The 15,281-nt window shown below is 44.3% G+C and overlaps 1 protein-coding gene across 6 annotated transcripts in view; it reads right to left on the bottom strand.

The window, feature by feature from the left end:
* ptprea (protein tyrosine phosphatase receptor type Ea) overlaps positions 1 to 15,281 on the bottom strand; it is a 65,437-nt gene that overhangs the window by 2,097 nt on the left and 48,059 nt on the right. For 2 of the 6 annotated variants that reach the window (XM_066692795.1, XM_066692796.1), the window contains exons 4-21: positions 14,850 to 14,949; positions 14,368 to 14,441; positions 13,288 to 13,344; positions 12,206 to 12,342; positions 10,766 to 10,856; positions 10,006 to 10,082; positions 9,869 to 9,905; positions 9,397 to 9,494; positions 8,244 to 8,363; positions 7,326 to 7,489; positions 6,487 to 6,622; positions 5,883 to 6,032; positions 5,535 to 5,628; positions 4,692 to 4,768; positions 3,783 to 3,917; positions 3,385 to 3,510; positions 2,437 to 2,588; positions 1,223 to 1,358 (exon numbers count right to left, since the gene is read on the bottom strand). In XM_066692795.1, the coding sequence (XP_066548892.1) occupies positions 1,223 to 1,358; positions 2,437 to 2,588; positions 3,385 to 3,510; positions 3,783 to 3,917; positions 4,692 to 4,768; positions 5,535 to 5,628; positions 5,883 to 6,032; positions 6,487 to 6,622; positions 7,326 to 7,489; positions 8,244 to 8,363; positions 9,397 to 9,494; positions 9,869 to 9,905; positions 10,006 to 10,082; positions 10,766 to 10,856; positions 12,206 to 12,342; positions 13,288 to 13,344; positions 14,368 to 14,441; positions 14,850 to 14,949 (1,961 nt within the window). Of the gene's footprint in view, positions 1 to 1,222; positions 1,359 to 2,436; positions 2,589 to 3,384; positions 3,511 to 3,782; positions 3,918 to 4,691; positions 4,769 to 5,534; positions 5,629 to 5,882; positions 6,033 to 6,486; positions 6,623 to 7,325; positions 7,490 to 8,243; positions 8,364 to 9,396; positions 9,495 to 9,868; positions 9,906 to 10,005; positions 10,083 to 10,765; positions 10,857 to 12,205; positions 12,343 to 13,287; positions 13,345 to 14,367; positions 14,442 to 14,588; positions 14,724 to 14,849; positions 14,950 to 15,281 lie in introns of those variants that run through there. The other 4 variants (XM_066692797.1, XM_066692799.1, XM_066692798.1 and 1 more) reach the window with 4 other exon arrangements.

Below are 15,281 nucleotides of genomic sequence, written 5' to 3'. Positions count from 1 at the left end.
CTAATAATGGTCTTTCTTTTGTGCAAATGCAAGTTCATAGTAATTTATGGATCGATTCCCCACCATTCAATTTAGAAAATAATGAATGAAGATGCCTTTTAAATGATCATATTTAAATGCAATAGACTGAAGAGGAAAAAACTGAATTCTAAAGACTAAAGACAGACTGGACTCTGCGTTGACGAGTGCAGAGGGTTTGGGCACCAGGTTTTCATAAAGACAATATCAGCTGGGCACAGCTCTCGGGCAGAAACAGGTTTTGCCAGTCAACCTCGCAGATACTCAGGAGTCCGGGATAGCTGTCGATTACTGGCCTGCATAAATAACAAAGGAACCCTAAAACAAAGGTGTGAGACCTCCTGCTAGGAATGGGGTGTCAAGCAAACACATCTCCAATATCCAAAACGATCGCTTGTCCCATTTGTTCCAGGTCCCACCAAGTACCCTGTGTGCCTCCCAACCAATACACCCATCAAAACTGCATGTTTATATATGTCAGTATTTCCGTCAATGCTTTAAGAGTTACTTCACCACTTCCTGAATGAAGGGGTGCAGGATTCAGCTAAAACAGGGCGCACTAATAGCCGATGTGTAATTTCTGCCCTGCTAAAAACACACACCAGAAAGCAGCACAACTACAAGGCATTTAAACCTCAAACAGAGGTTCAGAAATTCAAATTTCTACATCTTTCAAAGCCCAAACTTCTGCAGTTACTTCTGTTTTGTGACCGGTGTGGTAAGGCTGACTTCACCATGTCTCTCCGATGGCGCTTTCACGTCACCCGATTCAAATTCCTGTCAGTGACTGTTGTCTTAAGACCGCAGCTTCATAAATCAGCCTGTGTGGAAGGGGCTGTTCCTCAGTCGGTGGCACGTGTGGAGATGCTCAACGTCGGCATCCTGATTCGATCAGCAATGCTCCCTTCAACAGGAGACAGCAGCCGCCCCCCTGGGTACCGCTGGGCCGCCTCTGACACCCTCCTGTTTGGAGAGTCTGCAGCACACACAACGCAGAGCCCGGCACTGACTAATCAAATCAGTCAGAGACGTAACCTCATCCGCCGTCTCTGTGCTAATTTCTACCATACGAAAGGACTCCAAAGAGACGCTGGTCTTACTTCACTGCCAGTAGCCCCACAGACCGAGCCGAGTGGGAGACTCACACAACAACAAACTAGCAGTCATGAATTCATTACATTACATCTTTAGATCTCATACATACCACTGTTTGCACCATGTGAGGTCTCTGCATTCGTAAACTCTTAACGGTCTGGAACACGTCCAGCAGCCCCTCGGCCTTGACTCGCTCCAGGATGTTGCTCAGTGCTATGAAAGTACCTGTCCTCCCGGCGCCGGCGCTGCAAGGGACACAATCAACACACTCAACACTCGCACTGTGAATATGGCTGTGTACCTATGAACAAAAACATTGTACCATACCTGGCACTGAACAGAGACATCGACCGTTAAAGCACTATTCAACATGGTCAAATCTCTCCAATACAGTACAATAAAATGTTCGACAGAGAAAGCTTGAGGGACGGAGATTAGAGAGTAAGTGATAAATCACATCATCCGCTGCCGGATTAATAGGAAGGGGCTGAAGTTTTCACAGGGCCACTAATCCGGGCTCTTATTCAAACGAGTTAATCTCCTCACCGTCCCTTCGTGGTTTTGGGTGAGTCAGTTGGAGGAGGCGATGGAGAGTCCACGGGTCTGATCCCGGCAGACGTTAGAAAGCTTTAAACGCTCCCGAGGACGTGGTAATGAACGTGTAAAAGTGGGAAACTGTGGTGATTCCTGCTCTGAGCCTGGTTAATTGAAGACGTTTCACCTGTATTTATCGCTAATTGATTCTGAAACACAAAATCAAATCAGCCCCACCGGGCCACTCTGTGATACAAATACTTATCCTGAAGCCATTCGGGGCTCATAGGTCTTATAACAAACCAAGGTCCGTATAAAAGAGGAGAATTAAACTTTCATCGCCATTTCTATCTCTGTAATACTACAATCAAATCGGTTAATAGTCTGCATGCACTACACCTTTTGAGATGCACATTTTGCAGCAATGTATATCAACACTGGAGCATAATGTCCAAAAAGGCAAAAGTTACATCACTTAAACCCTCCTGAATACAAAGTGTCCAGGATCTGTTTATGATATCACACTTCTATTCATATGGATCTCTGGTCTTGCCTGTCGTTTTTATGATCGTGAGAAACGTACAGCACATCTGCAGAACATCTGCCACTGTACGACTGGCTCACAATGATGACATCACATGCAGCTGCTGACAATATGCTTCTCTCCCGTCTTTCCGACGTGCTCCCGGGAGCAGGTTGGGAAGGGATTAATCGACAGAGTTGGGAAACTGTGAGTGTGTGAGTGTGTGTGTGTGTGAGTGAGCGTGTGACTGTCCCAGGATGCTGTACCTGCAGTGCACTATAATGGGGTGGTTTCCAGACTGCTGCTGCTGTTTCTGCACCGCTGCGATGATGTCGATCATTCCTTTGCCTTCGGCCGGGATGCCGATTTCTGGCCAGCCGTGGAAGTGAAAGTGCCGGACGAGCCGCGTCTGCTTGTCCTGGAACAGAAGACGGGTGTCAGCTTCACAGAGAGAGACAACACACCAGCACCCAGGCACATATTGTCAGAAGCCTCTCAAAGCAGTGTCAGTGTTCACTGCAGGAATTCAGTGAAATACCCGAATATCTCTGAGACATCTGGAATACAGAATTACAGACCTCTTGTGTACTTTATTTCAGTGCTGTGCTACAGATATATATATGGAACAACACAATACACAATTTCCACATCCTAACACTTCTCAGTGCCATGGTCTTCTGATTTGAATGTGTTCGACTGCCAAAATATTCAATTTCAACTCCCATTATGATTTAAAATAAGAAATGATTGGAAATTGGAAATGTCAGCCGGGCACGGGACTGAGGGCTGCAGTGCCCTCAAACCCAGACACAACCAGCTGCTGGCCAATCGATGGGCACTTTGCATACTGACACAAACACAGCAAGATCCGAGCTCTTCCAGAATTTTTCCCAGTTCTGACTCGGTTTATCTCTGGCTAAATCACCACTAATCTGGTTACATGTCTTCTGTAAAGTGGTTATTTTAAAATCCAGCATTAAGCTCCTTTCTGTCGATCTGCATTACATCTGGTGAAAACCTCAGTTTAAGACCCTCTGATGCCCGTCAACCTCACTGCATCTTCAAAATGACACATATACATATATATATATATATATATATATATATATATATACACACACACACAACCCTCTCTCTCTCTCTCCCTCTTTCTATATATATATATAGATTCACCACTGTCGTATTGCAGTACCTATGGGTTGAGGATAACTCACCGGGGTGTAAGTGAGCACAAAGTCTCGGAGACTGAACGTGTCACACAGTGTGTCACCCTTAATTTCGACAGCGTAGTCTCCGTATGTTACACAGCCCTCTGCTGGCCAGTACTGGTAGCACTTGTCCTGGAAAATGGGAGGAACAAGCATGAGACACTGTCAATATTCAGTTTTTGTACTGAAAAACTTGTACTCTCTCTCTTTTTGGGTCAAAAGGTACTAAAACAAACAGCCTTCACATTTGAAAGGGTCATGTTTCCCAGAGCAAAAACTATAAGTCAGCTGCTCCAACACGAGAACTATATGCCTTTATTTTCTTCCTGTCCTGCTTCCCGAAACGTTCCTGACAAAACAAAACGTGTCCAGACGTGTCAGACTGAGCCAGAAAACGCAGCTACCTGCTCTCTCTCCTGCAGCTCCGTCAACATCACGATGGAGTGAGACTTCCACTCCCACACCATCCTCCAGAAGTCGTCCACCGTGTGCTCCAGCGGCCCCTGGGTGGCGATGAAGTAGTCTTTTTGCCGATAACCCTAAACGCAAGGTGGAAAACACAAAGACTCTGCGTGACAACAGTGTCGACCTCATATAATGTCAAATGAACAAGAGGAGACTTGAAAATAAAACACTGCATTTGGGGGTATCTATTGTTGTTAGTATTACTGTTAGACTTTTGAATATTAACACACTGTCAGACAAAGTTGCCTCCCTTCGGACTTCAATCTCACCTCAAGCTAAACCATTTCCTCTCAATAATACGTACTCCATTGAGCGTTAATCTGAACAGCCGAACACACACCAGAAAGATGAGCAGGTGTGCGTTCATGCATGTTGTCATGCTTTTCACCACACTCAAATATCCAGTGTGTGACTGTCTTTAGGAAGTGAAGCAACTGGGTCAGGAAATGGCGCGCAGAGGGATTTCCAAGAAATGCGATCAGTATTCAGTGTCATTCCAGTCCGCATTGCAGGAACTGACACTGATTTCCACAGCAAGGCTGCGAGGAGCACAATCTAGTTGTCAGTTTAAAAAGCTTTGAATCGGACTGAGATAAAGTGTGTAACGAAGACTGCAGCGTCTTCATAGATCCTTTTTAAGCACAGCAGCCTGCAGTTCGCTGACAGAGAGCGTGTCAGAGCTTGTCTGCCAGTTGTTGCTTCAAGGCACGAGAGGAGGAGGAAATCTCAATAATTTGGTTTAATTTAAAAACAACAACATATCTCAAGCTCTTTAAAAGTGTTTCATGTCTATAAACGGTCTTCTTCACTTTAAAATAACATGAAAAGTAAGTAAGTAACATGCTTACGTCTATAAAGGATGCATTTATATAATCTGTATATTCCTGGCCTCTTTTCATAGACAGAATTACTCTGTTGAAGTCATCTGTAAAGGATAGAAAGACAAGTTTTATCAGTTCCAAAACACACAACTAGACCAATCAAATAGCAGACAAATGAACTAGGTTCTGCAAACTATTGTGTACATTAAACTATTAAACATTTATCATTTCCCAACATCTAAGAGTTAAAACGGGATTATAAGATTACTGTAAAGTTCCTTGAATTCGGGCAACCAGAGTCTATTCAATATGAGGGACATACGATTGAATCAAAGGTCATTCACTGTTGGCATATGAGGGCATCCCTCAGTGTATAAATATATAATATGACAAGGTAGATATATAGACACAGAGTTTCTCTCATTTCACTATATAAATATTAATGTCACAGAGCTCAACTGCTTCATACTGTGGCGGCGCATATGAAATCGTAAGGATATAAATAACGTCCTTCCTGCTCCCGGGACAGACGCATACAAATCACCCAGAGGAAGCTGTAGGTCGTGACAGGTATATCGTATAATGGGTCTATTTTTCACTCTGTTGAGCCCTTGTCAGTTTCGTACACATGACAAATACCGTCCTAATGGGATGATTACAGTAAGAAAATAATCTCATGAATAGAACTACATTGTCCCCCGAATACATTGTGGGGAAATAAGGGACATACAAACAATTGCGATCTATTCTCCTCTTCTACAGAGGATGCCACATCTTTCTACTTGCGATTGACCATCTTAAGGCACTCAAACAAAAAGGTGAGAGGTCAGGTCCCCGATCCGCACGGCCCAGTTCAAAGAGTGTTCTTACACGGGATGATCTGCAGGACCCGGTTCTTCTTCATGTTGGCTGGCAGGTTCCCGGTCCGCATGTTCTCCTTCATTATTCTGACGTTCGTTAGCTTCTGCAAAACACGGATAAGACAGAGACACGCGCTGGTCAGACACGGGCAAGGTCACGGGATAGTGCATCAGAGGGCGTGGCGGAGACGTGTTTGCCACACAACCCCACATGCCACGTACACACGGACAAAAGAGGGGAGACAAATTTAAAAAAAAGGAAAACACGTTCCATCAAGTTTAGTCTAGTATGTTACACAAGAATAGGTTTCTGAGTACACGTGTTGCATATCTACATGTGTTTAACAGCTGATCTTACTTTGAACTCTTCCTCCAGCCCTATCTTGTCACAGGGGGCTTCTGTGTTGTGCAGCTTCTGCAGGTGTCCCTCCAGCGAGGAGATGTCCAGCTCCGTGTCTCCGTAGAGGTAGTACTCCAGCAGCGCTTGGTAGATGAACGCGTACTGCATCTGTGGCCGAGCACAAGAAATACAACGTCAGACGTGGAAGGGAATCGGCCATCTTGGAAATAAACCCAACGTAAACATAAACGACTGCACCCTGGTGTAAAGGACATATCTGTGAAATGATTACAATATTTCAATTCAAAACAACGATAGGAAGACATTATTGAAATTCTCATGAACAAAAGACAGTTTGCCGACACATGGGAGGGGATCTGGTCTGACCAGTAGCTTAACTTCTCTTCACCACATCCCTCTTCTTCGAGTTTCTTTCCTTGTTCTTTATTTTTCCAAGAACATCCTTTTGTTTAGTTACAAAACGAATCACAGGCTCTGAATCGAGCAGAGCTGAGACATTTTCTGTTCTCTTTACTCGGCTTCCTTTCAGGTTCCACAAAAAGCAACAACAGCACAAAGAAAGCAGAAAAGTGGTCAGGTGAGGCGCAGGCGCGAGACTCACATCGGTCTGGACGAGCTGCGATCGCTGGTCTCGTATCCGGGTCACGAAGCCGAAGACGTCCACGACCTGCTCGGCGTGCATCATGTCCATCATAGCGTCGATGACGATGAAGGTACCGGTCCGGCCCACTCCTGCACTAAAGATACAGACAGAGGCAAAACCGGCCTTAGACAACTTCACCATGGCGGAACAATATATATTTTTAAATACCATGGAGAAAATAAAGAAATGACACTGAAAATTGAACAATTCAGCTCCTTTGTTTTGGTCAATAGTTGTTTCATAACCCTATAACTACACAGAAAAAAACATCTCTCAGTCGTCTGATTCTCCAGAGAGTGGACAAACCCCAAGGCCCCAAAAGACGCCTCTGTCTGGACCGGGCAGGTGCTCTGAGGGGCCATGTGGCTCCAAGCCAAAGACCCGCACAGACTCCTCAATGGGACCATTCAAGACCGGCTCAGTTTGGAGAGCGGTCTGGGACTCCAGCCCAGGCTGTTTCGCTATGTATCTGAGAGCTCCTTTCAGACGTGAGACACATGAACAGAAGCACCTGCTCCAGCTTGTATTTTTTTTTTTAATTCCTAACCTCAAATCAGGCATTTATTTATTTTATTTTTATTCTTTAGATGCTTTTATTTTTGAAGCTGACATCGACTGTCTACAAAACTTTCAAGAGGCTTGGAAAACGCAAGAGAATTGTAATTTAAAATAATGAGGAAACAAATACACTATATCCTTCAAACAAGTCTCTAACAACATTTCAAATCAAGAAAAAATATGTGTGGCTGCCCACTGGTTTTCAAAATAATGAATCTGTCCATAACATCTCTCTTTACCTGCAGTGCACGGCAATGGGGCCGGCGAACGAGGGGTTGACTGTCCGGACTTTCTTCAGGAACTTGAGCATGCCGATGGGCGAGAAGGGCACGCCGAAGTCCGGCCAGCTGGTGAAGTGCAGCTGTGTGACCAGCCGGGGGGTCTTGGAGCTGTCGCTCGCCTGCTGACAGAGCGCAGAAGCACAGACACCGTGTGAAACCTCACACCAGCTCCGGGGCACGGCCTGACAGCGACCTTCGACCCCGACAGGTAGAACCCTTGTAACGTGGCGGTGCACCTGTGAGCCTTTATGTCTCGTGGTTATTGTGGCAACCTGAGCCTCCCCCCCTCCGGCCATTAACGGCAAACTGTCTGAGTATGTTCTCACAGCACCTGAGCTCAGATGCCTTCTTGATTCAAACATACCGTCTGATTAAAACCAACTAAATGCCCCCTTCAGGATACAGACAGTCACAAAACAAACTAGGTGTGTTTACTTCAGGCAGAGTAATATTGTGTCGATGGACGACGTCACACAGTTTTCTTGTTCTTTACTCCACAAGTGTTGTGATGTTGTGTGAAGGTGCGCTAAAACTTGATGCCAGGGGAATCTGACACCACAAAAAAGGAAGAGAAATCTCACAGGGGAAAATCACAGAAAACAAAGCCCCGAGTGTTCAAAGCCCTTCACACGGCTGAGATGCAGCAAACAACGCAAAAGGAGAAGCCAGTGACACATAAAGCCCTCGTTTCATACAGCAGACCTAGTTCTGTTGGTCCATACCATTGTTACACGTGTAGAGAAAAATGCATGTCCCTTAATTAAATCGTTTATAACAGACCTATAACCTCACACAGATAACCTGAGCACTTACTCGAACCAAACTGCCTCCCACCCTCCCCTGCTGTTGCAGTTTATCAAATAAATATTTACTTACATTTTGCACACAAAACTTCCGTATCGTATAGTCCACCAGCACGGTGAAATCCTCGACCGCCACACGGATGTTCCCGTACGTCCAGCAGCCTTGCTCCGGCCAGTACTGATAGCATTTATCCTGAGGACAAAGAAATCAGCTTTTATTTTCTTCCCTCAGTTCCCTCAACTACCACGTTTGTCTGTTGTTATATCAGATTACAAATATTTCGGTCTTTACATGTTTACAAATACCATTGTCTATTGAGCAAGGTTACTCGAAGTTGAAGCATGGGGCAGAAACGTCCGCAGTACTGTGTCAAATGAATATCAGTCTACAAGGGTATGAGTTTCTTCTAAAGGGAATTCAATTGTGCCTTATTGATCCCCTGATACCACTTTCTTCTTAAATTACACAATCAATCAATACATTATCAAGGAATTATTAAATTAGATCCACAGGCCAAATTGGGAGTTTTTCTAGGGCCTGGGTGGCAGAATTTAAAGAGAGTGTTCTTGGTCAATAGTATGAATTAGCATCTGAAAGGTGACTTTTAAGACACATATCATAACACTTAATCTCATGTCCAGCCCATCAGTATTGCATTACATGAAGCTGAGGGATAAATCCACCTAAAGAGAGACTTTTAATTACGATCAAACCTGGGAGGGGAGTATTAACCTTTATTTAATTATCGATTCCAAGTCTCCGCAAAGCTGATTTTAATCTGCCTTAAATTCTGTGGTTATCGATTTCCCCGCTACACCAGACTGTGTTTTGGAAGGTAATTTAAAAGTAAAATTCTCTGGGAGGCTCCACAGGAGGGGGAAACCGCGGAGAAACGAAAGACCAGAGGAGCCGAGACACGCAAGGGGATCTCACACGAAGGCTGTATTCAGTTGTCAACTCAAAATAGTTGTCGTAAAGACTTCAGAGATCTGACAGAGAACCCAGTTCCTGCAAGATGACAAGATCTATATCAAGATACTCAAGAATACAGAAGGAAAAAAAGTAAAAAACACACAAAGAAATCTAGTTGAGAACATTCGAATTAATATACAACGTAGTGGTAGTATGGTCTTTCAAATGAGAGAAAGAGCAAACCCATCTACTGTATCGTTAAAGATTGAGACGGGTCTGAACGGTATTATACCCGCCAATAAACAAGACTTACTTCCTTCCTTTCCTTTAAGTTAGTCAACATGACAATAGTGCCACATTTTTGTTCCCAGATCATCCTCCAGAAGTCGTTCACAGTCTCTTGCTTTGGACCTAAAATACACAGCTTTGTTAGGAACAGAATTCAGTAAAATACACTAAATTGTGCCAATTGTCATTGTGCCAATTTTGGGACCAGAAACAATTACATCAACACATACACATCAGGCGTTTCAACATAGCATTTCTCAGATTCATGAGGATAAGGCTTATCTTTGCAACGCTGACGAAGGTATGTTATGACGAAAGGCAGAGTTTTTGCTATCGTAAAAAGAAAGAATTTAAAATACACAAAAAGAGCTCGGCTAATAAGATTTGTGCACAACGACACTTCACTCTGACTGACTGATTCTGTTCCAGCTTATTGCAGTTCGAAGAGAGTCATTTTCATTAAAAACAATTATTAAAAAACACGAGGCTGTCTTTACCTTGTGCTGCTATAAACTTGTTCTTTTCTTTGTAACCCTGGGGAAGAAAGAAAAGGCGATTTTTTTGCTGCCACACGGCTTCAAACCTGCTTGAATTATAAACTTTATAAGGTACATAAAGATTAATCAAAACTTACATCAATGTACGATGCATTTACATAGTCTGAACAAGGATTTCCATCAGTTTGTGTCAGAAAAACCCTGGAATGGTCATCTGTCCAAAAGAAATACACACACAAAAACAAGAATTACAATATATCGAGGAGAAGCTTTTATTAAACTTAAAACCATCAGGTCAGAATTAGTACTTGTTTCTGAAAAACAGTATTTCCTTTCCCAGAGTCCTGCATCTTAAAATACATTCTGCATCGCATTATTTTAATTTTTATCAGACTTTACTCCGTTCTGTTGCAGCAACGGCCTTTCCGATCTCTGTTGTGCAACCGGTCATGAGGGTTTTTATAATTGCTACATTCTGTCAAATAATGATATCTTGCCGCTTGTGCCCCTGACTCAGAGAGTGCCGTCTCAAAAGGGGAACCATCAGAAGAGCAACAGCCACATGGCCATCTGGAAAGAGTGATCTCTCGCTCTTGTGGGGTGATGCACGGTTCCATTGTAATAATTCAGCATGCCGGTGCTTTCCCACTTCCTGTTCAAAATAAGCTTTGGAAACATTGTTCTCTGGAATCAAAGCCTGAACAAACCTAATCAAAGGATACATGGTTGTATTAATGGATCTGAAAACAGCTGTCAGTCTCTGAGAAGTGTTTATTATTATTTGTCAAAGGTGAAAGGTTATGACATCATAGTATGCTTCCTTTTAATATAAATCCTGTATTTTGCTTCGTCTTGAGAGCATTCTCTCAGTAGGGTTTTATTAAGTTGGTGACTCACATGGAAGGATGTTGGGATATCTGTTTTTATCTTTGTTTTCCTCCTTGTTCGCCTCCTCGCATGTACCTTGGGAGAAGCCGCTGGGCAACGCCTGCAACACAGCATGACAACACACACACACACGTCACTGGCCGGCACAACCGTGACACAACGCTCAGGAGAGAGGCAAGCAACACGAGAGACAAGCTGCACCTGAGCAGGAAAATTAAACGTTTTGGGAGTGAAAACCTCTGAGCTCGCAGCTTAGAGGAGAGGAGATGTTTCAGAGTGACCAAACTGAAGTGTGTGGGGTTTGGAAATAAAACGGATGACCTATGATGCATTTTACTGAAGAAGAATCGGGAACGGGAACACACCCTTCTGACCCATCGTCATGACAAGAACGCCTCCTCACATTCATCCTCAAATCATCCATTTAGGAAGCTTCCCTCCCGTCATCGTGTTCATAGCAGAGAACTATCTTTGAATTAAAACCCAACCTTCATGTCTTAATTAATATCTTGATTCCATTTCCTCTGCAGCACTAAACCCGTTGGGGTCAGGATGAAGCACAAAACAGGGCTCAGACCACCAGCAACTGAAGGCCCAACTGTCTTTACAGCTATAGCTGTGAAATTGCTGCTCAGACTGTGCTACCTTGTGGTGAAGCCGATTCGTGCATAAAACGTTCACTTCATGGCGTCGGGCAGCAGGCGTTTCACAGGGTTGTACACGTGTTTTTGAGGTTAGATAGGTTGCTGTAAATATTGAGGCTAACCTCACATTAAAGGAAGTAAACTGAGTCTATAGAGCATCTTTTTTTACTCCTCAGACTTAGACAGGGGTCTCATCATTGACTAAAGGTAATGTTGTGCGACAATTATTGCAATACCAATGTGACTTCGGCTCAAAAAGCGAGCATCTTAAAAAGCCAAATCTGTCCATTCAAAACACAGTTGAAATAGAGTCTGTATCGGCTACAACCTTTTCTGGTAATGGGTATCCAGTTCAATATTAAAGTGTTTGTGAAGGGGACAGATGTTTAGCGCTTAGGCTGAAGAAAATACTTTACATTTTGGTTCGTTTCCGTCTTCTGGAACCAAAATAACCGCTTTTAAAATCAAGAGCCACGAGAGTCGAGGAGTTCATCCTGAGATAATTATCAGAAATCCAGCCCAGCGCAAAATACATCTCCGATGACATCAAGCACTCGACCAGAAAATCTCTACGACCGGCAGATGTAACAAATTATGATAAGTAGCTAAACAGCTAGAAGATAAACATGGTTGGTTGTGTTTTTCTCCTGGGTTTGTGACCACACAGCACTATGACCTTTATACAAACCCAAACGCAGTGCGGTTCCACAGAAATGACGATAAGCAGCCAGTGAAGGAGTATGGGGGAAATGTGCTCTTCAGATACTAGGATTATTCAAATTCAGATCGAGGGGAAGCCACGTACATTGAACTCCTCCCGGAACAGCTTGCCATCATCTGCCGATCGGATTCTGAACTCCTCCTCCACGTTGCCCACGGGGAGCGGCAGGTACTTCTTGGAGACGGTGGGGGTTCTGGGCAGGAGGACCACGGTCTGTTGTTCTGCAAGGCGTCAGGGCACAGAGTTAGTGACAATCACAGGGAGGCACAGCGCCAAATCGGCCGCACACTGGCCAGGGAGGGTGTGGATTGGGTTAGCCACAGAGGGGCCAGTTTATACCCCTTTAAAAATTAGGACACTGTCAATCTATAGCTTCTCAATCAGTCAATATTATATCATATCACTTGCATGTATCAGCGGACACACAGTTAGGATTTAATCTACTCCAAATTAAAAGAGCGGTTAGATGAAACAAAGATAGATGGGACTGATTTCCCTGTGAGGATCATTAGCGTTGTTGGATGCATTTTCTACACAAACTAGATCAGGATTTGGATTGAATAGGTTTCATTTTGCCGGACAAAGCTCGTGTTATTGCAGTATTAGCTGTTAACCTATTAATTGGCTCTCTCTGTGGTGTTTACACATCAGCCGTTGTTAAGGCCCATCCTACCAGTGTAAGCAAACTGGGCATACCATCAGGGCGTGCGATTTAAAAGATACACAAACCCCCCGAACAATCCCTTCCCCTCCCCGGGCCGCTCTGAAAAGCTTGCTGCGAAATAAATGCTGGCAGGAGGAGTGTATAGAAGCCGGACGGGCCTGTATGCTCATGCTTGTTACAGCCGTTCGAGCCCCTGCAGAGCGAGGGATGGAGCCAGTAGGTTTGCAGCGCACACGGACAGTTTGTGTGTCGAGAGCTGCGGTTAAACTGGGACCTGGGAGCGAAGCGGCATCGCCGGGAAGGGGCTTAACACTGAACTGCAGAGAAATCAGCTTTAAGAAAAAGCACCTCTGCCCCGGCACTCAACCAGGACTCATGCCACCCGTTAAACCGCAACCCTCTGGCCTCTGGTTAGCAAGCGGAGATTAAAAATGAAATGTCAGATAAGCAGCGGGAGCTTTGGAGAGGTTTGTCAGTGGCAGGATCTGTAGATATACCTGACCTTGCGAGCAAGACGTGCTCAGCACTCCCGCACTGTCGCCACACACTTTAATGAACTCTACAACATAACACAACGACAAAAAAAACACACACACACACACACAAAACAAGGGAAGCCAAGAGCTTAGTATGTAGGTCAGCAGAGACTGTTCTCCATCGAACGCATCTATTCACATTTTGAATTCGTTAGGAGAGTGAATGAACTCAAATCAATTTCTCGCAGCTACCTGGAGGATATCATGGAGAAAAAAAGTAAAAAGTTGCCACATGCTGGTATATTGTGTTTTCTATAGGTTTTGATTGATGTTTAGGAATAACAATTGAAAAAAGTGGAACTGCTTAAATAAACAATAATAAACAAGGCAAAGCACTCTTCTCCCAATTAAATCAAGTGAATAGAGGCGGAAGAACTTGAAATCATACAAGCGATGAGACCCAACATTTCCTTAGCGTTCTTTCATTTCTTCAAGCTTTGGCTTATTTGTATTAACCTTTAAAGCAAAAGCAGTCAAGCTGGCAGATAAGAACGTTGGAAATCGCAGATATTTTTTAATTCAGACGAGGTGCACATGATAGAGCTTCCTCAAAGAGCATAAACCAGCATCTGACAGAATCAGCGTCCCCCACACGACACAGTTCCCCGCATCCTATCCTACGTGATAAAAAGTTCGAGAACCGAGCCTCATCTTCTCGATAGGAAACAGCGCCGGAGCGGACGCGTTGTCGGGTCCACAGTGTCCGTGTAACTAAGTGGCTCGGCCGTTATAATTCCCGTCAAATGAAGAGCAAAAACAGCACGGCTGCGCTTGTGGAGCGCATTTTGCCCTCTTTTCATCCTCCTTTACAAGAAATAAAATAACCCAAACCGTTGAAGCGCATATTCAGTCAGAAATCTCCTGCTTCGATCCGTCACAGCGCACATATGAAGAGCGAACAGGACCCCACAGGAAGTCAGCAAGTCACACTTCAGCAAAACTGTTTCTGTACATTAAGAACCTGTTTTATAGGCTTTAAACTGTGCACTTTCACTGACTCACACTCAAATACAGGCCAATGAATAACAAATAAGTTAATCACTTACCTTGCTCTTCCAAAATGCCATTTGGTATCTTCTTGTCTACAGTCGTGACAACTGCCTTCCTCTGGTTTCTAAACCTGTCAGGTACATGAGAGAGAGAGAGAGAGAGAGAGAGAGAGAGAGAGAGAGAGAGAAACACAAACAGGAAAAGAAATCTTTAGTCTGAAAAGCTCACAAACTCCCTTCAGCTGCCATCGGAAAAGGTACACCAAGGAAGAACACACCATCTAAAACTGGAAAACTTGTTCTTTCTCATCAGAAATCCAGGTTCAGCCAGACCACACACACAACGTTCCCCACAAGACACACTGCCACGGCTGTGAGCGTGTGCCTCTCGCTCTGCCTCGCAGCTTGGTTTCACTTTTGCAGCTGTTGCTGATCCGCGCCTCGCCCAGGGGGGAGCTGACGTCACGGGCCGCTGCGCTGCTAATCTGGCCTCTGATCAGAGAGCCGCGGAGGCGGAGGAGGAGGAGCGGGGCTCTTACCTGAGGAAGTAAACGGCCAACAGAACGATGATCATGAGGAGGAGGAAGATGACCAGGACCGAGGGGAGGATGTGCTCCTGTTTTAAACCATCTCCGTTTTCTGGACGGGATGAAGGGAAGACCATTAGAGACAGGAGAAGAAGAAAAACTAGAAAAGTTGACAAAAGCCGACTAGACTGAATCAAAACTTCGACCTGCCCACACATCCTAAATTACACATTTACCCTTTAAAAGACAGACTTGCCCAGAGTACCCTGTTGTGTTTTTATTTAAAAGTAGCAGAAAGTGTCTAACAGTAAAATACAGGGTTTGTAATTTTGCGATTTGCGTTTCGGTCGGTGTTTTGATTGGTTCTACCTCAAGGTACCGGCAACAGCAACTAGAACAACAAATACACACATAAATAATGGATGGATAGTGTGGTGCTAGGCC

Source organism: Amia ocellicauda, chromosome 20 (genome assembly GCF_036373705.1).
Source record: "Amia ocellicauda isolate fAmiCal2 chromosome 20, fAmiCal2.hap1, whole genome shotgun sequence".
Taxonomy (NCBI): Eukaryota; Metazoa; Chordata; class Actinopteri; order Amiiformes; family Amiidae; genus Amia; species Amia ocellicauda.
Note: the sequence above shows the minus strand (reverse complement) of the source record. Positions and strands in the feature narration are given on the sequence as shown.